Below are 22649 nucleotides of genomic sequence, written 5' to 3' on the forward strand. Positions count from 1 at the left end.
ACGAGTGCCTTGCTGCCAACTGTGGCTTGTATCGTACCGATGAACACTAGCTTGTTGAAACGCTTAGATTTGTTTAGTGACAAGTACGGCTAAAGAGGCTGCTGGTTGGTTGTGCATCGGCAAATCTGGCGCACTGCTTAGGAAGAACCAATCCCGTGGCGGAAAACGAAAAAAACAAATGGCGAGTAATTGCTCGTTACTCGTCAATCCTTTTCCGTGTTGCATCGGGAGGCGCAAGTCTTTTCTACACACCTACGTGGGCGTTGGTGGTTGAAAAGCGCAACACTTAACTCCACATATAGTACACGCTATCATGCAATTTACAGCATGCAGTCCGTTACCCATGGCTGTTAAGGTTTGTTGCTGCCTGACTTACTCTTCCCAAAGAATCACAAATCGACTCGAGTATCTCTGAAAAACAAATGCTCTATTAACACTTCAGAAGTGTTCATATACGTTGCTGTCACGCTTATGAAGTTGGTTTTTGAAACTTGACAGTCCACGCAGCCGTTTCTCCCAGAAAAAACATCTCTCGACAGGATTCATGTGCTTGCCGTCCGCACATTTGTAAGCAGTCGCGAACTCTGGCATATTCATCAAGGGAACGTTCACCCTGAAAACATGGCACAAAAAAGTTGCGAGCAACTTTTACTGGTGGAGCCCTGGTTACAGCCGGTCACAAAACTTCCCCTGAAAAAGGTTTCGCGCAATTTTAGGTTCTTTTGGGATATAAAGGTTATCCAAACTTGCCGCTGTGTTTTTTTCGACCTTTTGAAATAATACATAACCCATAATTCTCAAGCAGGTGAAGTACTGCGCTGATTTTTAATGTTTCTTTTATCATAAAAGTGAATGTATAAAGCCCGCCATTTTCGAGCGCGAATATATTTAGAAATTACGTGAAAATTTTGCGAAATTAAGGGTAGGCTACGTTTAAAAAGTGATAATTCAATTCGCACTGAAATAAGCAAAGCAAGGCTGCGAGCACATTTTGGTGCATGCAGGAGAGCACCATAATTACTTTAACCAAACACATGCACCGGATATTGCCCTAATTGGGATGGTGTGGTCTTGTCATGGTAGATAGAAGTTCAAAATAAAACCCTTTGGGGGTATTTTCATGATTACGCTTTTTATATTCTAAAACACCAACCGGTGTATTGAGCGGTTGAGCAGGGAGCAAAACCGTCTTTAAATGGCGCACGTGCGACGCAGGGATAAAATACTTAAACGAATCAAGTGCTCAATAAAAAAAAAATATGCGCCTGTATGGAAATTGACCTTAGGGCTCTATATTGCGAGCTAAGCACGCCTCCCACCACAACAGGCGTTGTTGTTGACGAGGATGATTATTACAGTGGTTTTCGTTGTCGCAAGGTCATGGAAGTGACCATACTGCCGCCTTCTGAGTAAATTACGTTTTACCGATACCTATTTGGCAGCGACGCGAACATACACATCCAGAAACCTGACATATCCACTCAATTAGATTATTTTTCCAGTGACGATTACGACTGCTGACAGAGGCCCACGGCCAATTCACCAGTTCCTATTCAGCTTCGAAGTCACCAAAACCAATCCGAATTTTACAACCTAAACCATTCTATCATTTAGACTATCAAATATGTGCATTAGCAAACATCACACTCTGACATTCAATACAAAGGATTCCGCATTTCTGGACAGCGCCTGGCTATGCTCGTTGGCAGCGAGTCTTCCTATTGCTGTCAAGAGTCATCAAGTTGCCAATACGCTCTGCATGGCTGTACGAGTCTACCCCTATGACATCCAAAGCGCTCCCGTCGGACGACGAACACGTCGTGGCTATAAAAGGAGACATCGGAGCCGTGGATCTCTCCGTAGAAGTTACTGAACTTTCCGCACTTCATTTATAGAAAATACCGCCCAAATGATTCCGAGCTACAGCCAACGTGCTACCGCCCATCTCTGGAAAGTAACCTGCCCCAATTCAATGACAAAACCTCGAAACATGTCACACAGGAAAACTTGGGAACTTTTCTCGCGGCGCAAAACTCCGCAAAACATTCAGTGACATTTAAATGGACCTATCTCGCACTCGTAGGAAAATGTTCGGTGTCTCTGAGCCCTTTGTTCTCCCGAAGTGCTCTGGACAAGCTAAGATTTAATAACTATGCCGGAAAAACATCTGAAGATTTCATCACAGAGCCTTCAGCGCAGCGGCACGTCCGAAGCGCCTGGTGCTAGAAAATAACCCGAAAGTGCCGAGCAATGTACGCCATCCAATTGTCTCTCAGTCTTTCGTCTTACTTCGAGTCAGCCAGAGTTTTTTCTGTATTTTTCTTGTTGCTCTTTCTTAGGTGTCAAGAGAAGGAGGAAATGTGTTTTTCCCTTGTCATACGGGGATCTATGTTGGCCTAGCGAGTCTTCTTTTCAGCGAACGGCTAAGACAGCTCGCCTACGAAGTGTTCTCAGTGATGTCCGGTCTTTTTGCCGTTCGGCGCAGTGACGACGAATGCGTTTCCGAGCGTTAATTATGTCAGTTCATATGTGTCCCCGGGACCAGCTGACGACCGCGAAATTCTTGTGGACTTTGATGTAGCAGGACTGGACACCGCATTTGTTCTCAAGTGCTCCCTTGCTTCGTCTGGTTTACGTGTGTGCATTCGAAAGTTAGTCTACGCACCTTTTAGGCTGCTCTTAGTTTAATTTTCGGGCAGTACTAGAAAAGATTCGTCTACCTCGGCCACCTAAATAACAACCTTTGCAAAGGTAAAACAAACCACACTGACGAATACTATTGACCCTATTTTTACTGTGTTCGAACTTCATGTGTATATCGAAACAATGTTTACATAATTTTTTTTGATAATAGGTAAACTCGCTTCGGGTTGAAAGAACTATTAAAGGAGTACTGACACGAAATTTCTCGCTTTCAGTTTTTATGCTGTAAAAAATACCTAGTGGGCCAGTAATTACGAAAATCGAATCGAAAGCCGTCAGCCGCCAACACAGAATTAATTAAAGCAAGTTTATTGCAACCAATTTCAAATTTGGTCGCTGCGCGGGAAAATGGTCGTTCGAAGGCCAGCCTGCAAGCGGGCCAGCCTTACGTCACGGTCTCACCCGTGACGTCAGGGACGTTTTTCTTTCCTCCATGCGTTCGCCGCATCGTCTGCTACGATTGCACATGGTCCGCACTCGCCCGCGCAGTCGACATGTCGTCTCAATCGTCAGACTAGGATGAGTCGCTGTCACCCGACAGACAGAACAACTTTATTTGGCCAGGCGATTAAGCCGGCGATGCCTTCACTGTCGTCCGTTTCTTAATATCACTGCGGCTCGAACCGGCGCAGACCGTGATAGCAACAGCTTGTCGCCACTCTTCTAATCAATCTGATCGAGAAAAAGAAGTTCCACATGCGAGAAAGTAGATGTTAGTGTGTTGAAAAATTGTGCTAGGGGTTGTTATCAGCACTGAATTTAAAAGTGGGGTTCAGATATTTGCCGCGATGGTAAGCCTACGCTGACCGGCAGCGGAGGTTCGGCGCTCCGACCCAGCACTGCCGGCACCGCAGTGCGGCGAGCGGCCGAAAGATGGCGCCACCTGCACGCTAGAATCAAAACAGGCCGCGGCAGATGTCTTGGTCACCGATCGCTGAAACGGAAATTATTGCCAAAATAAAGCTCCATATGCGAAAAAGGGGATGATAGTGTGGTGAAAAGTTGTGTAAGGGATGGTCATTGGCAGTTGTACAGATACCGCCACGATACTAAGCCTAAAGTTCCCAACACCCAAGGTGACCCGAGCAACCCCGAGCCCGCTGGCTTGGGCGACAGTTCTTGCGGCCGCCGCCGCGCACGAACTCAGTCCACGTTTAGCGTTGCATGTCGTCACGTGGAAAATAATGCATCTTGGCGCCATCGTCGATTTGCTCGGACAGGGTTGCAGGAGCAGTACTTCGCATACCGCGAGCTTGCCATACCACAACTTGGGCGAGCTCGGCGACGTGCACCGCCGCGCCCGTCGACATCGCGCACCGCGCGGTGCTGGCACCACGCAGTTTTCGGCACCAGTGCCGAACACCATGCGCCGGCAACGAACTGAAGAGCAAAGACGTCGAACACGCAACGTTTACAAGCATTGCTCACACAGCTACGCCCACGTTTCCTGCCCGAACGAATACCACCGACAACAGCAGCGCAGGATATCGTTTCCGGCTCCGAAAACGACTATATGACGTCACCCTAAACCGGCCAGACAGGCAGGCCGATGTTTCGTCACGCCGAAAGTGATTTCGCTAGTGCTGCCGATTTGTGGAAGCTCGCGGCCTGGGCCATCAAAATCCATTTTAGATGTGATTCCGGCCTCGGATCGCTGCAAAAATTTCTGTGAGGCATCTGTACAAACTACTGAATCCAATTATATCATTTTTAGGCGTAAAAATTTGGTGTCAGTACTCCTTTAATGCCCCTAATGTCCTTGCTAACAATATCTTAGAGGGCTACCATTGTCTTATAATATGAATTGAGCACGCAGGCAAAGCATATACTGTACGCATAAATGGTAGAAGATCCTACAAAACAATTTCATGTGCTACTCTGTATCGGCGCTTTTTACGACCTCGGAGGCAATTTTTAAAAACGTTAGTACTACCATGCAATACCACAAGTTAGCCAAATTTATTGTTTAATTTGCAATACTTCCTCTAAAGCAGACATTTGAATTATGAAATAAAAGGCAGGCTGCGGTTAAAGTTAGTCTATTTGGTACGAACCCAACTAAACATTGCATCGAGCTACTGGCGTGCGTCCTCTAGGTTGTCCCGTAAACATAGCAGCGTTTATCCCCACTACGCACGGCCCCTGTGAGGGGATGTCATTTAGAGCGCAGGTGTCATTAAAGGAAAGGTTGGCGATTCATATCACCAACTCCAACGTTTGCTTGGACTTATTTAAGCAGCGCGCGCTAGTTGTAACTTCTGTCCGATACAGACGCAACGACGCGTGACCACAAGAACCTTTTCCACCTCAATTTTTTTCTCATTTTTTGTCGTTAGCGTCTGAAAGTGCCGCTGAGAAATACACACCACAATTAAAAAAAATCAAATTTTGGAGTACGATACCTGTCCTCGGCGAATGCCTTCACGCCAGGGTCGTTTTGGGAGGCACTTGCGCAGTTACTCTGAAAAGAAAAATGTAAAAACGTACACATTAAGGCGGAAGCTTACACGCCTCAGAAACGCGAAAAGTGTCCGGTGTTGTGGTCGTCAGCGTCAACCCGTATTGTACCAAAATGACCGCCACTGTAAAGAGAAAATAAAACAAAAACAAAAACACATTCGGATTTTGGTGGAGTTTGAGGCAGGGTAGCCGGCGCAGCAGGCACGTTTTCTAACCACAGCGATCAGCCAGCGTCATGCCGGAATGGAACAAGAACTAGCGTTTCATTGGTTGTGTGGTTTAACGCGCTGAAGCTACACCTGACATGTGAGGCGCGCCGTAGTGGAGAACACCGGATTATTTTTTACCATGCGGGGATCTTTAACGTGCGCCGAAATCTCGACACACGGGCGTTTTCACTTTCTGCCTCAGAAAAAAAAATTAGCAGGGGCTTATCTCGGATAGGCCAGGATATACATCGTGAGCTAAGGTTCAGCAATCCAATCCAATTCAATTCAATCCAATCCAATCCAATCCAATTAAACCCAGTCCAATCCCATCCAATCCAGTCCGGTCCGGTCCGGTCTAGTCCGGTCCGGTCCGGTCCAGTCCAGTCACTGCTCCTCGCGCATGCGCAGCACGGCTACGTAGGAGCCACGCGAAACGGCTATCAAGCGGCTCCGGAGCAGCGTCAGACTTGGGTACTGCGCAGCGGAGGCCCACAGCTGGGCACGCGCCGACGCCAGCACATCTGCCGCGGCTGTGACGTCACTCCTCCGGAATGCACAGACCGACGAATGTGCAGACCCAATTCTCTACACGCCCGTACTCTAATTGATTGCATTATTTCCAATACAATCCAATACAATTTAATCCAATCCAATCCAACCTAATTCAATGCTCCTCGCGCTTGCACAGAACGGCCCTTCAGGGCCCACGCGAAACTGCTCAACCTTGGCCAGTGTAGCTTACGCTAGAAAAGCAGCCACCGCGGCCAGGACCGAACCCACGTCCCTGGAATCAGCAGGACAACGCGATAGCCACCGATCCACTGCGGCATGTAAGAATAGTGTGATGCGTGCCCTGCGACAGGTCAATGCGACGGCACGTGCATAGAAGAGGTGCATGCGGAGGAGAGATCTCAGAGTGGGAAAGGTGTACGTAAATTGCATCCAGTCTGCCTCTCGAGGTGATTCGCCCCAGACGACGAAGAAACGGAAGCGAACAGTCGCAAACACAATGCAGCACTGTCGAATAAGAACTGGCTTTGGCCTTCCAATGTATACCTGCCGCAGTAGCTCAGTTCAAAGTGCACGTCTGGAAGATTCACAGTGCTTTTGCTGTCTTTGCGCGGGGTTCAGTCATGTGAGCGTACGAGCAGGTGTAATATTTTTCCTAAGTGTGAAGTCTGGGGAGTTGGTTTGTGTCGTGTGTTTCCTCGGAAAATTGTACAGCGGTTATTGAAAGCGGCCTTACTTCGAGTTAGCCAGAGTTTTTCTGTATTTTTCTTGTTGCTGTTTCTTAGGTGTCACGAGAGGAAGGAAATGTGTTTTTTCCTCGTCATACGGGAATCTATGTTTGTCTAGCGAGTGTTCTTTTTAGCGAACGGCGAAGACAGCTCGCCTACGAAATGTTCTCAGTGATGTGCGGTCCTTTTGCCGTTCGGTGCAGTGACGACGAATGAATTGTTAATTGATAAGGGTCATCCTTTGCCGCGCACGTTTCCGCAGATGATTCTGGCCAGTGTACTGCCTGAGTTTGTTGTTTCCTCTAGAAACAGAAGATCCATATGATGTAAAGGGTTTTTGAAAAGTTGATGCTTTTTACTTTATGGCAGTACGTTTTCTTTTGAATATATAGAAGTCTTGCATTTCCATGAAAATCCTAACAAAGGATTTAAAGGATGTTCTTTTTCTACGGACCCTTTACAGATCAATGTATTGCGACAGTCAAGAACAAGAACATGCCAAGCTTACTCACCAGGGCGTAATACGTAAAGAATAGCTGGTCTGTGGACAAATCTGATCCGGCAAGGCGGTAGCTTTTCCCCAGGTACTTCTTCGTGAAAAGTAGTTGTTGAAAGTTCTGCAATAAGGTTAAAAAAGAGCAAATGCTTGAGATTTTTATCTTAAAGGCTGCTGAGGTTAGTTTTTGCTATTGTGTTTTCTTGCGAGAAGTCGCTCGCAGACTGCCGCAAACCCCGCATACCATAAACACTCGCTAATTGGCGCCTCCGAGCCCAAGGACGCGGGTTTAATTTCGTACGCTGTGGCTGACTTTTTGATGGCGGCGGAAACGAGACGCCAATGACAAGGAGAAGGACCTTGTATCGTTTATTTAGCTTACCCAGTTGAATTTTGTTGGCTGCCCTGAACACAAGACAGCACTTGCAAACAAAATCAAAAAGTTTTATGCGCTCACAAGGATCAGCTTGAAAGTCGAGTCCCAGAACGAGGAAACGGAAAGACACGCGAATGCGTGACTTAGTTTCATTTTAGAAGAAGTGACAACTGGGCTAATTGTCATGGTTTGTCGTTTCTTTCCCTAGTGTCCGTGTTTAAGTGAGCTACCTTCAAGATGTTAGTTTCATTTGTGTGCTATGTCAGTCTTATGCATTGAGAAGTCCCATTCACTGTGCAATAAATCCATTGGCAGCCTGCTTTTAATTTCTGAGATTAAATGTTTCTGTTGTGCCTCTTCGTACCTTTTGCTCACCGTCGTGAGTTCGGGCACCGCGTGCGAGGATCGCGATATTCATCCTTATCAAGTGCGGTGTGATAATCGATCACTCTTGGAAAATACATGAGCAGAAATTTATTCACTAGAGGCCTCCGTGTCCTCACTTGTGCTTTTAATTTTTGGGTGCGGAAAAACGTAACGGGAACTTAAAAATGCAGCTTGTCTCATGCGCTGCGGAACGCGAATCGCTGCCCAAGGAACACCCGGCCAAGCGCGGTGGGCGCTCGGCGCATCGATGATGATTTCTATTGGTTTCCCCTTTGTATCGGGGTGATGACATGTCATCTTACCAAAAAAGACTAATATACCTATGTTTTACACTTTTGGTTCAATACTAGCGCTGCTTAGGGCAGGCACAAAACGCTTATTAGGCACAAAATACTTTTTTTTTCTGTTACAAGTGGTAACTGTCCTAGGCAATATTCCCCTCTCTGCTTTTCGTCCACCAGCATTCTAATCTTCTTTTCGTCCCCTCGACAGCCTTGAAGTTCACTTCCTCTGTGATACCTTTAAATCCTAGGGCTTCTGACAGCCCAATATTCCCTTCATGTAGATTTGGGTGGATACCCTCACATTCTAGCACGATGTGCCGCATAGTTTCTGTTTCTTTTCCGCAGACCACGCATACCCCATCATTTTGTGAATACTTCCCCACAAAACTCTTAGTTCGCAGGCAACCTGCTCTAGCCTCAAAAAGCAAAGCACTGCCCTGGGAATTATCGTAGAAATTTTCCTTTCTGATGTTCATCTTCTCAGCCCTGTCATCTCTAACGACGTTTTGGCTTCCATTTTTTTCCCTCCATTTATTCGTTTCAATCTGCCTTGCCTCTTTTTTGGTTACCTTGGCTGTTTTGGATTCCCCACTGTTCTTTCCGTATTTCATCGTTAGCCTTCTAGTCTTTCTTAACCACTGCGTGTCCACGCTTTTCAAGTATAGGTACCTAAAAACCTTAGCTGCCCACCTTCGTTGATCCATTTCCCTCAACCTCATCTCAAAGCATATTTTACTCTGAGCTTCTCTAACTTCAAACGACGCCCAGCCCATATCTCCCTGAACTGCTTCGTTAGTTGTTTTTCCATGCGCGCCTAAGGCCAGACGTCCTACCGTACTAGGTAAAGAAGCGCCACCTACGCAAAGCATGAATCAGAGGAGCGGCGGTCGCCTCCCGTTGGCGTCACCTGCACCATATCCAACGAGCCGAGATTACGGCGCACAATAAAGATCGCCAGGGGCTGAAAATTATTTGAATCGCTTCACTACAGCGGGCCTCATAGCCCAGGTAAAGCTTCGGCTACATGCGTCACGAAGGTTTCTGTATTTACAATGCATGCTTTTGTTGCTCCCTTCCAGTATTGTGCGACGGCGCTGTGTCGTCTTACACGTGTATGAATGCATTGTTTCAAGCAAGCCGATTGCGAGGAGTATTTTCAAGACAGAAACACATCACCCACTTTTTCCTACCCCATTCCTCAGCCAAGGCAGCAACTAAGCACGCTAAGCAAATACCAATGGATTCAAGCATTCCGTAAAGCATAAAACCTTCTACTAAAAGATCAGAGGACTTTTTTCAATTATCACAATATTGCCGTGGGCGTTCCTGCTAAATGTTGCCTAACAGCACACCAACTGAAATGTGCGGTAAATCTAGACACTAATTCGCGTTTTCCTTGCTGATTCATTTTTATTTCCTTGTGACTTGCTTCTAGTCAATATGCTTGCGACCCTGGCTGTGAACACTGATAGAAGATAAAGATATCCGTGATATTTTAAGGTGGCCCTGCAGCACTTACCATCAACTACTCGGAATGTATTTTGGGGTAAATTCTGTTGTCCCAGCAATCTCCTCCCGAACGAATTGTGACAATCCATTGACAGTTACCGTAACTACGCGCGATGAGAAATCGCGCATAATTGTTCCCTCTCAACTCGACCGCGGATGAAAGCTGCGTGCTCTAGCCCGGAGAGGTGGACGGCTAGCGGCGTTCTCTTCGGCGGCCTTCGATATATCATAGGCCGGGGAGTTTTCTCCTTTTCACCGCAACGTGGAGGGGTCCATTTCCGGTGTGGTGCCACAAGAAAGCAGGCATGGCTACCTGCTCGCATGCGCGCGCTCGGGCTGGTAGGGCGTTTGTGAAGGAATAAACGTTTGTTGTCGAGGGGGCTGGTTGAAAGGAAAGTATTTAGTCCATCGTTAAAACTCCGCGCGCACTCAAAACCAAAGAAACACCAAAAGTATGCGTACAGGTTCAGACATAAAAGAGGTCGGAACACAGCGCCGAAGACGGCGGATCGTCACAGGAAATGCGAGAAATTAGCCACGCAGTTGACAAGGGACAACCAATAGGACAGCCATGGCGTCAATGACGTCGTTTAGGCCATGCCAGGGGTGCATAATGAGGAAAATCGAGGAGAACGCGGTTGGTTTTTCCACGTCTTTCACAACGATTTGCGGGCTCACCGCTTCATGTACACGTGTAATATTCGGCTCAGGTATTCCTGGCAGTGTAATCTAAGCGTCGCGCAGGTTTACTTGCACTGCTCAAAGGGTGTTGCAGGGTCCCTTTAATCATTGGTGAGCTGGGTTGGCAGCGTTCCTAAAGATGACAGTGTGCTTACCTCATAGGCAACGCGAAGTCCACCATTGTCTCCGATTCTTGTAAATATTGAAGATGGGGGCTAAAAGAAGAACGTAATTACTTTAATTAGTTCAAAACGCAAATCGGCTTTATAGCAGATGAAAGTAGCAAATGAAAGTAGCAAAAAGAAAGCAAATGAGTAGAAAGCAAATTGATTACGTTGGCCTCGCTCAACTGCTCTCGCTCTAAATAAAAGGTAAGTAGTATATAGTAGTAGAGTATAGGTAGTACTATATAGGTAGTATAGTATAGGTAGTATAGTATAGTAGGTAGTATGGGTGTAGCCCGAAAGAACCCATTCCCGTTTCACCCCTTCCCGTTTGAACCCATTCCCGAAACGCCCTTCCCGCTTGACCCGTCCCGTGTGCGCCCGTTCCCGAAACGACCTTCCCGTTTGGGCGCTTCCTGTTTCATCCCGTTCCCAAAACTCCCTTCCCGTTACAACCCGCTCCCAAAGCGACATTCTCATTTGAACCCGCATTGTTGCAAACCATTTGAATTTCTGAAAATATGCGTTACCGTCTTCGAAACTGTTCCCCAAAATGTGCTTACAAGCAACGGGTCATGCACTGAAAACTTGTATGCACCAACTATTCCGGAATCGACCGGTATTTCCGGCCGGTAAAAGTTTCCGAATGCGTTAGGTCGATACTGCCCTCTTGACACAAAATTTGTAGCGGCGAAAGTTTACTATAAAGATACCCAATATCTTGAGGAATGCACGCATTGGATTTTTCTGCAGTTGGTGTTCGTACGTGCGGCTGAAATTTATTTATCAGCCGCTCTTATGCTCATTGTTTGGAGCGTAGCTTTGTCTTCGGGTTCGAGAGATCTATAGATCAAAGATGTCCGTAGGAGAGACTTTAAAAAAGGCAAAAAGATGTGCAGAATTCTGATAATTGGCTACAAATGCCTTACCTACGTGAGTAATGGGCAGATATTTTTATTTATTTACTGATACTTTACGGCCTGGTCGGGCTCATGCAGGAGTGAACATAAAAGCACATCAGTATTGGTTGGCGTAGTTTAAAAACGCCCCAGACAAATAAGTAAAAGACAAATACGTAAAAGACGCAAAGGGGTCCGAACAAGGATATGCATTCGTAATGTATTCCAATTTTAAAATACGACGATTCAACCAGAACACCTATTTACAATACGTGGGGAAAATTTTTCTAACGATACCGAGCTCACTGTTCGTTCCGTTAACGTATTACAGTAAGAAATTGCACGAGGAAACAAAGAGAACTTTCGAATAGTAATTCAGCTGATTGGCTGCCTAATGTCTTACTATGATGTCTTCTGGCTGAACGTCTGAAAGGTCCTTGGAGGTAGTATTCCCGTGACAATGTTAAGTTTCTGTAGTAAAGAAAATTTAGGCTAGAGACGACCCTGCACTGCTTAAGTTTTTGAAGGTTTTCCCTATTATGCAAATTGAGTACGCTAGAGTGACGGGAATAAACAGAATCAATAAAACGCAAAGCTAAGTTTATAATTTTCGCCGCTTCTCATGACTGTGATTTTTTAAGTGTGATGCACTTCTTAAGCGACCCTGAACCTGCGTCCACCGGCGATGTCCGCATAGCATACCCACGTGGGGGATTGACCAGGAATCTCCTCGTCTTCTTTGGCAACGGGGGGGAGATGGGCGCGCGCTGCCTGGCCGCTGACATGGCACATACCCACGTGGGGGATTGGCCAGGAATCGGGCGTGAGAAGGGCTAATGCACCCGCTTAAAGGAGTACTGACACGAAATTTCAAAGCTGAGATCCGCTCTAGCAATCAAGTACAACGACAACACAAATAGGTGTCTGTGAATAAATGCATCTTTCTTTCTTTGTAGTTGTGTGTGTGTGTGTGATCTCTCTTTCGCGAACATTACCGAACCGCGCAAATTCAACTCGTGCATTCGCACTTTCACATTCTTCCCCTCTGGGAAATGCAGGGAATTTTTTTATAGCCAGATGTGGCATATGTATCCAGATAAATAGGGTTACTTTATTTTTATACATCTTTTTATCTTTTATAGTTTTCATCTGTTTCTTTTCGACATTGATGTACACTTGCGCTAATATAACGATTAAATGTGTTAGTCCGCCAAAATGCGATTTCTTTCAAAGTGAGGGTGTTTTTGCGATTTTTTATTTGTTTCCGCGGCGCTTTTCTGGGGTTTTTGGTTTTATCATTTTTTGGTTTGTTAATTTAAAAGACTTGTTTGTTAATTTAAAAGATTTGTTTATTAATTTGTTAATTGTTAATTTGTTTGTTAGGCTTTGTTAATTTTAAAAAATTGTTAATTGGTATGACTTGAATTGTAACCAAATTTCGTCGTGTGTAGATTCAAAAAGTAAAGCCCAGGTTTGAAAAGCAGTCAAGGACTCTGGATGTACTGAGCATGCTATCGCAGCGACAAACGGAAATAAATGAAGAATAATATAAAAATGTTTTTTATAACATTTCATAAACTGGATACGTTATTCCGGGAACGGGCTAAATAAATAGGAAAATACGAAACAGCAAGGTTCTTTCGCCCCGGGTTGAAATGGGAAGGAACAAACGGGAAGGTTGAAATGGGAACGGGTTCAAACGGGAACGGGCCAAGTGGGAAAGGGCGAAACGGGAAGGTCGTTTTGCGCCGGGTTGAAACGGGAGGGAACAAGCGGGAAGGGTGAAATGGGAATGGGTTCAAACGGGAACCTCCCGGTAGTATAGTATAGGTAGTAGTATAGTAGTAAATAAAAGTAGTAGTAGTAGTCACCCAAGGATGGCTCCAGTATGTAGTCTATTACCTTTAAATACGGCTCTATATCTGCAATGGCAATATAAATGTGTTGTCCCAAGAAAAGCACAACAAATCATAGGGCTATACATTTATTAAAATTGCGTCAAAATGCTACGCAGAAGCGCAGGAAAAAAAAAACAAAAATAATTTATAATAGGGACAGAGCACTCACATATTTGACAGGATGGTACTGTTTTTCGTAGCACTGTTCCTGGGCCTTCAGGGCAGCCTGCGCTTCTTCAGTCCAATAAATGCGGAAGGGTTTGTAGAAGTTATCTGCAGGTAGAATAATAATGAATTGTTCTTGAGCTGACGCAACTAATAAAAAATTAGTGCAAGTCTCTCTAGCGAAACCGTTTTACGTAAAATGTCAGGGCAAATTGAGCAATGCAGCTGTAATTGCAGGAAACCGTTGAGTTGCGTAGATATTGGACTCGGTAATGTAGGCGACAGGTTGCAAGAAAAAGGAACATTTCTTCGAAAATTTTAAGCAAGAGCAGGAGCTGTGGTGACATTGTGCTCACCGCAGACTTGTTTGTGCGTGTCGACAGAAGAGCAGTGTTTCTCCTCACCGAACACATATTAGTGGTTATTTTTTAATGCACTAATATTGTTTTAAAATGAATTTACTGCATTATGTATTGCATTACATATTTCACTCCTGAACATGTTATTAATGGACTAATCGCTAAGGTGCCGATCCGGAAGCTGTAGAGTTCTTTAAAAAACACGAATAACGCAAGTTCTTCGGGATATTGTTATGGGATGACATGACGCTTCGGTTCCAGCCTCCGGCGGCGAAGAAGCTGCGGGTGTGCGCAGTCAACGCGTGCTCTGTCAGGACCACCAAGTAAACACCGTAAATACATTGTTCGCCTATCTCATGGTTCATGTACTTCTTACAGCCACAACGTAACAATATCATTCGTATACACTGCATGCTTTTTTTCGAGGAAGAAAATAAAAACTGCGGCAGAATATTGCCAAATGCAAAATACATTGGTGAAAGATCCATGGGTGGATCTTTAGGAATGAATGAGCATTTCATCTTTTTCGCTCGCAAACATTAGGCTCACATCGATGCGGACACCTGTTTCGGGCTTTTAAATTCCGTGACCCGGTGTTTCTTGCCTGCGCCTCGCACACCGTGGAAGCCTGCTTTGCGTACTAACCACGGCAGTGACAGGTGTTCTCGTTTCTTCTTTCCTCGTCTTTTTTTTGTCACCAGTATCTCGATTTTGTCTCCAGCCGAAATTCCCGCCATGGCAACGAGTCGACTTGTGGTTCTCCCAGCAACAGTGCGAGAGGTGAAAAGCCGTCGCTTCCCGAGAAACAAGCCGCAGCGATGGTAGGGTCACAGTTGTCCTTTTAATTGATCTGCACCCTTAAAGGAATTTTAGCGGACTTTAACTAACACCTTTACGCCCAGGCAAAAACGCAAGGTACCACCCTCTTAAAGGAGTTACGAACGGCGAAACAGCCTTTAACGAAGATGTTTCCTAGTTCTCACTACGGTGTAAGGATGTTAGTTACATTATAACACCAATTAAAGGGCTCACTCTTAGCCGCCACAGTTTCTCAGTGTCTAAGGCGTTGTGCTACTCAATAGAGCCCAAGGACACGGGATTGATACCGGCCGCGATGCCAGATTTTTAGCCGAAGGTGACAAGCCAAAACGCCAGTGTGTTGAGAAAAAGTGCACCTTAACAAAACCAAGTGGTCAAAAGTAATCCGAAGCCCTACACTGCGGCGCGGCTCTTAACCCAGGAGTAGCTTCGGCGTGAGGAGCACAAAAATTTTAGAAGGGGTGTTTTCTTGTACTTTGCTAGGGTGTAAGGGTTGTAAAGGCAGTAAAAAATCTTGCACCCTCCCCCCCCCTCTCCCCTTCGTATAATGAAGACGATGGTTGAACGCAAAGCTTTCTCGTGATGGATTCTTTGGTTGGTCGATCCCACACTGCAAGTATGTGCTACTCTGGAGGTACGCACTTTTCTAGAATACCCACAGCAACTCTCAGTTTTGCATTCCGTAGGCCAAAAGTTTGGTTTAGGGTTTACGGTGCGAATCGGTACGGTGGGAATCGGCGTTCGCTTCGACCATATCGAAATGGAGCAATCGGGTAGACGCCGGCTTCATAACGCGAGGACGACAGGTTCGATTCCGGCCAAGGAAAGCGTTTTTGTAGCGTAAGCTATACACTGGCCGAGGTTGAGCAATTTCGCGTGGACCCTGAAGGGCCATGCTGCGCAAGCGGGAGGAGATTTGGATCGGATTGATTTTGATTTGAGTGGATTTGAATTTGGAATAGGATTGAATTGGATTAAATTGGATTGTATTCTAACCCAATTCAATGGGAGTACGGGTATGCAAAGAATTGGGCTTGCACATTCGCCGGTCTTCGCATTCCAGAGGTGTGACGTCATAGCCGCGGCAGACGCACTGGCGCCGGCGCGTGCCCAGCTGTGCGCCTCCGTTGCGCAGTAGCCAAGTCTGACGGTGCGCCGGAGCCGCTTGATAGCCGTTTCGCGGGGCACCTGGAGAGCCGTGCTCCGCATGCGCGAGGAGCAGTGACTGGACTGAACTGGACCGGACGGTACTGGATTGGACTGGATGGGATTGGATTGCTGAACGTTAGCTCACGCTACATATATCCTGGCATTGCCGAGCTAAGCCACTGCTATTTTTTTCCTTTCACTTCACCCACGATCATTCATCATCATCACCGAGAAAGTTGGCTTTACTGCAGGGCGTATTGGCTTACATCGGCGCCAGTGAGGACACTAAAGCTTGGATTTAAACTTCTCCTTAAGTGTCCAAATCGTTTCACAGTGCACCATGTAGGCTCGCACGCGTCCTACATGGTGCACCTCTTCCCGCATGCGTCCTTTCGCCCTCGGTCGCTCCTCTCTTGACGGATCGGCGGCAAAATTTTTCTGACATGGCCGCTTTATTTATTGCTCACGCAATATTGCGTGCAAACGGATACACAGGCTCCTCCACAGCAGCATTTTCGTATGTTTGATACACGACTACAATCGTTTTTCGTCGAATCAGACAGGGCTGCGCCATGCCGGATGGCTCGATAGTCTCAGTGGTACACGACGGGGAATAACTTACTGCATCGATGATTCCTACCTAACGTAGAACTGCGCCCGAAGTATAAAAAGGAACGTGAGAAGCTTCTATCGCCGCAAAATGCAACGCACAACTGACATTCCCGGCGCCAGTGTTTCGTGCACAACCGAATCGTACAATGTGCAAGGGTCTTGAACGGCTGCACATGTTCGCCCGTTGAGACCAATTTTTTTTAAGTCATACGGAGACAAATATAAAAAAAAGCATTATGGTGCTGAGGAACAAGTTAACGAGTAAATGTACGCAATTGTTCCTTCCTGCAGTCGATTTCTAAGAGAGCGCCTTGTCTTGGTGAAGCAGTACTTGTCACCAGTGTGGTCAGATTTTACACGCAAACGTAAGTTCCACGTCTGTGTGAGTCGGAGGCCGCCGAGCTTGACAGGAGCGAGAGAGAGAGAGAGAGAGAGAGAGAGAGAGAGAGAGAGAGAGAGAGAGAGAGAGAGAGAGAGAGAGAGAGAGAGAGAGAGAGAGAGAGAGAGAGAGAGAGAGAGAGTACAACTTTATTGAAAGCGAGCTCCTGAGAAGCCTGCCTGGAGGTCTCGGGAGCGGAAAAGGTACGAAGTAGGTGGGGTGCGGCGGAACCGGATAGAGAAAGAAAACTAAAGGCGCCGGTGAAGCCTGAAGGGGAGCGCCTGAGCGCGAAAAAAGCCCAGCAGCGCGTCTCCACACCCCTCCTACGTGACCACGTGACTTCCTGCGGACTGGAGATTTACGGCCACGTTGTGGACACGTCGATGGCCAGCTACAGATCACATGCACACCGAGTCTCGGGGGCACACAGGAGCGATCGCCGAGCACTATCGGCACTAGACCAACAAAAGCTGTGGATTACGTTCGCCCAGAAGGCCTGCGCGTAACCCGAATCAGTGCATCGACATCGCACAATTACAAGTGAAGCTGTTCATGGTCGACACTTTCATGGGTCGAAATGTGGTAACCCGGTCGCAGCGGGGTGAAGAGCAAGCGCCAAGTACACATGCGGTAAGTTAAAACAATGCTTGAACGATATGCTTGCATAGGCAAAGCTATTATAAACTACTAAACCTGTTGGATATGTTTATACTTGTCAACACTGTTGAGCAAAAAGAAAACATGAAGCATATCTGAGATGAGACATCAATTCATAATTGCTATTTGCATATTTGTTTGAATTAAATATACATGGCTGCTTGCTTGTTGTGACAGCAAATATAAAAATACGCCGTGGGAAAATTGGCAGCATCTCCACTCCGTGGCTGATGACGAGGGTGCGGAGTACGGGAAAAATGACATCCAAGTTGCACCCCGAGGTACATCCGATTCGCACGCCGACCGTCATTCGATTTGAGCCGTGAGTTGCACCTTGATTATTATCTAAATGAAACTGCAACTCACGGCTGAAATTGAATTTCCCTTGATTTTCGCTTGATGGGGGTGTGCGCACGGATGGACGCGGACGGACATTGGGAGGTCCTAAGGTACTCCGCACCGTTACATGCGGGGGAGTAAGCTGTTTGACTCTCGGGTACTAACCCACGGTCGTAGCGCAATCAATAAATAAAAAAAGGGTCGTATTCCAATCGGTAAGACGACTGACAGTAACTCTGTCTGGTCTACCAGGCGCAGGCTCGAATCCTGCCGGTGCCTGTGTGATTTTTTGCCATTGCAAATGCTATGCGCACGGACGCGGACGGACATTGTGCGGCCCTATGGTACTCCGCACCTAATAGAAGCGCTCACTCCGCCCCCTTGTGGCAGCGTTTCAAGTTAAAAAGTAACAAAAGGTTCCAGTAGATGGTGCGACCAGTACAACGCGGCAAAAATGAATTTGCGCTAACGGGAATCGATCTGCTGGCTTTGAGCCATTCTATTAAACTTAGCCTAGCGATTAGGGAACGCCAGGCAACTTCTCTGCTAACATGAGCGTTTCCGACTTCAAGTCAGTGAAGATGGAATAATTGTTGCATTTTTCACTACTTTTGTTAAGTTTAAGAACCCTACAGTATACTTCCGTAATATTTCTAATGCCATTTAGCAAGTACTCCTTTTAAGCATCATTCTCGGGGTGGTTTATATTAGTGCACACAGCTCAGCGCAAAATAAGCCCCGCGCATATTTCAGGCAAAACAAGCAAATGGCCGAGAATACGAGCGTTCTATAATTCAACATAGGATTCGTTGTTACAAGAACAACGTTAAAAAACAACTGGAAACCAGCGTAGAAAAGAGGTGGAACGTAAAAGAATTCACAAACACAAAGAATGTTTGCACCTGTTCTAACGACAATGATACAAAAGATATAACAAACAAGAGCGCTGTCGCAACCCATACTGCAGTCAGTGGCGCAGTCAAGCTGAATTGTACTTTGCAAGGATTTATACAGGAAGGGTGGCCTATGGAAAAGAACGTAAGATGTACAGGAAGAATTGCCCTAAAGAAAAGGGTGTAATGATAGAATTTGAAAGTGATGCTTTGCAACTGAAATCGCAAGGAGTGCTTATTTTACCCGGCATTTTTTCTTGTAGTTGTGCAGAAGCACGGACAAACTTTAATGTGCGAATATTTTGTACTGATTATTGCTTTGAAAGAGCTGAAACTCACCCGTGAAGGTGGCCCTAACGAGACAGGAGGCAAGGCGATGGCCAACTCTCGGGACGTGGAGCATCCTGGTAAAATACGGGAGGTAAAAAGAGGTCAAAGGCACGTGACTAACTCCGAAATTGGCACCTGGAAGGCAAAAAATACATGCAGGCAAGTTAGCGCATTTCCAAATCAATCTCAGTGAGGTTCTAGAACTAGCGCGAGTGAATTTTTCTTCGTACATCCTTCAATTTTTCAATTTTTCTGCACTTTCACAGGGGTGATTATTGAAGTAACCTCGCAAATGTTGTTATTGCTTTGATCATGATTAATATTTTAGAGAGGTAATCAATTGAGCTTCAGTAAAACCTACCAAACAAGCTCCTTATCTTTAAAGTCTGCGTTAGCCCGAGCTGTAACCCGCAACCCGCTTCCAGTAGAAGTAGGATAAAATGGTGACTGGCCGTGAGAATGTTCACGTGGTTTTACATGCAGAAACCACATCTCTGCCTTAAAGGGACCCAGAAAAGCTTTGTGAAGGTGGCAATCAAATGCATTCAGTTGGTAGAACACATAACGGGGGATGTTTGAGCCAAGTGTGAGCCCCATACGTTGTACGGATAATTTTTAAACAGCTTTTAAAGATCGCCTTTCTCAGCCGATGAGCACGACGCCGCAGCGAACCGCCCGCGACTGACGCAACGCCGACCGCGGCTGACGCAACGGCGAAGGCACCCCCTGATGCGCCCAATCGCCGGTGAGGTCGGCCGCCGGCAACGTCACTGCTATTGGCGGTGAGATGTTTGAGTGGCGCCCCCTGGCTCTGACGTCAGCTTAGGGACTCGCACCGCTGTCGTCTGCTACACTTGCGCCGCTGCTACACTCGCTCCGCTGTTGTCCGCTTGTGAGAGGCAGCAACGCCTAAGCGAAAAATCACCAGCTTTGATCTTTTAGGGCATTAAAAAGCATATTTCCAGTAATTCAGTTATTTTTCCAGCTTCTGACAACTCTTAATAACATCAAGCTGTATACAGCACAAGTTTGCAACGAACAAGGAGAGACAGACCAACTTCATTCAGAGCATCGGTCGATAATCGTGCGTAACTCGTCCTTTCTAGCTTATTTGCGAGGTTCAGTGCTCAGAGCTCCTCGATAAGTATGCAAAATGCGTAGGCTCCCCTAAAGTATTTTTGAGATGCTCTTATGAAGACCCAACAGTGTAATGCTACGCACCAAGCAGCGCGTTCTTACACGCGCATCGCAAAGCAGGAAACAAAGCGGTTGTCTTCTATTTCTTTCGTTGTTGTTGACTTGTATCAGGTGAATGTTTTTTGTGTGCCCGACGCATTAATTTTTCTGCACCGCCACACACAGGAGGTTTGGGGATGTTTGAGAGGCGCACGTAGTTCGTGTGGATATTTTCTTCAGGCTGTAAGGCATACATTCCCTTCTTCACACATTGGCTTTCGTTATGTCCGCAAACAAGAATGGGCATGTCCGCAGCGTGCGTTGTTTATGCACATGCTAATGCAATGAGAAGGTTTGTGGTACGCCACCGCGAAACGGCGCAGACGACGTTGTCCAGAGTACTTGAAGGCGACTTTTCCGCCCCGAATTGCTATCGTAACTAACGAACTGAATCTCAACCCAAACAGTTATGACATGATTACAGTGTTGAAGGATTAATATATTCGCTAAAAACTAAAGAAACAGTGTACGAGCCGGTTTTCAGTATTATGAAGAATCATGACCGATGAATACCTACAAGCACCTATTTGTGGTTTTCCAACCCCTTCAGGCGTGAAGAACAAATCCTGGCCTACTCGGGATGATCTTCCACGAATTGAGGAAAATGTCTCTTACTTTCTGTTTTGGATTGAGGAACCCGCCCACTAACCAGCTCGATTTTACTGCTAAAGTTTTCTCCTCCTCCTCCTCGTACTCGTACTTTTGAGTGCGGTGTTACTATAACGCATATCTGAATATTGGGAAGGCATGGCTGTCGAAAATGTACCGAAATGTCCCTCAAGGTCTGAAGAAACATATCGTTACTGTATTTTACCCCACACGTTACCCGTTTTGTTCAATAAGCCTCCATACTTGTTAGAAGCCTGCACCGGCACGCGCCTATACAAACCGTGGGTTATTTGGAACTCAACCTACATTTTTTTGCGCCCCACAGTGCATGTCGGCACATTTTCATGCTATGACAACGTAAAGTGATGTGCTACAATACTTTCGAGCGTTCGGCAAGGTGGCAAAAACTGTTTTACCTTACATACGATTACCAGGAATCTTAGTGCCTTCTGCCAAAGCCGAGAGCACCGAAGGCCTGGAATTTGTTTTGGTCTTGCATTTTCGGTGTTGTCGGTTTCTAGACTCTTGATGTTCCCTTTGTTCGAAAGATTTCTGAATACAAAAGCTAACGCCTGGCTCCAACTCTCCGCACAGGACCGGCTTCGCAGGAATGGGGCCACGCCGGCAATGTTTCTTCCGAAGCGGTGTCGAAAACTTTCTGTAAAGCACGACTTAAGCTAGTGTATGCGATTTTAGGACTTTTATTAGGATAAAAAGTTGCGCATACGCAAAAGCAGGTGCGGTCGAACATCAAACGTCAACGGAGCTCAAAGAAACAGCAGGTAGAGCGAGCCCGAGTGAAGCAGACGACCAATGCGAGAATCCCTAAGCCGACGTCACGAAGACGCCCTTCGCAGCGCCGCCCGTGGTCGCGCTCACCGCCAATTGGCTCCCGGCTGCTCTTCCTCCTTCCTGCGCGATCCCGAGGCAAAGGCGGCAAAGGCGGGTCCGCAGCGATTGACGCGTTCCCAGGCGCAGGAATATAGCTAGCGCAGAACGGAAGTCGAGCGTCGCGATGTCACATGGCTATACGCCTCGAGCGCGGCCTGTAGGGGCGCCACTGAAATTACCCTAGCGGCCCGTTTCGAAAGCAGGCGCGGGAGTCCGCGCTCCGCTCCCCAGTGCCGCCGCTGCTTTTGCGGCACGTTCACGACTGAGATTTACAGTTTGTGGGCGTTTGAAATTCATGTTTGTGTGGAGCAGTCACTCTGTTTGAAAATGGGGTGTGTTTACGAGAGTGTAAATGTTTCCGACGCGATCTTAGTGAGGTAGTTTCGGTCTGTATAAGCGCCAGGTGTGTGTCACACGCCAGCGTCGCGGAACCGGCGTATGATGGAGCCGATTGTAGTTACACTGACCTGAATTTACTAGGCGTGTCTCCGTAACCACTGGTTCCTCAGATGTTCATGGTATACGGCTATACACTACGATTTAAATCGGTTTTGTGCGCTTACATAATCAGCGGAGCACTCATACCTGACAGCACACCAGTTACGTTTGCCAATATTATACCTCAGATATTGATCACCACCATTTACAAGCCAGTCTGTGTTAATTTCGGGAATATTCAACGAAAGTACGATGGACAATGCATAATTATACTCGGGGATCAGCACACGACAGAGTCGTCTTGTCGTGAGGTGCGCGCCCGCAGACCTTCATTTGCTACATATATCCTCTGCGAGCAGCGCGGAGATGGGCTTACAATATAATCCGCGTCCGCGACTAAATGCTTCTTCGAAATATCGTCATATGGCACAGGGAGCCTGCAGAATAAACCAGAAACTGAAATCAGAGG

At 46.6% G+C, this 22649-nt stretch overlaps 1 protein-coding gene across 1 annotated transcript in view; it reads right to left on the bottom strand.

Moving 5' to 3' along the window:
- Nucleotides 1-336: 336 nt before the first annotated feature.
- The window catches only part of LOC144172449 (neprilysin-2-like), a gene marked incomplete at its 5' end in the record, with an annotated part of 50859 nt that continues 28546 nt past the window's right edge, over nt 337-22649 (bottom strand). Inside the window, 6 exons of the mRNA XM_077701148.1 lie at nt 337-613; nt 5106-5164; nt 7123-7227; nt 10499-10558; nt 13474-13577; nt 19016-19080. Of these exons, the coding sequence (XP_077557274.1) occupies nt 439-613; nt 5106-5164; nt 7123-7227; nt 10499-10558; nt 13474-13577; nt 19016-19080 (568 nt within the window). The remainder of the gene's footprint in view (nt 614-5105; nt 5165-7122; nt 7228-10498; nt 10559-13473; nt 13578-19015; nt 19081-22649) is intronic.

The sequence above is a fragment of the Haemaphysalis longicornis genome, unplaced genomic scaffold (assembly GCF_048455015.1).
Source record: "Haemaphysalis longicornis isolate Haplotype H1 unplaced genomic scaffold, Haemaphysalis longicornis Haplotype H1 scaffold_207, whole genome shotgun sequence".
Taxonomy (NCBI): domain Eukaryota; kingdom Metazoa; phylum Arthropoda; class Arachnida; order Ixodida; family Ixodidae; genus Haemaphysalis; species Haemaphysalis longicornis.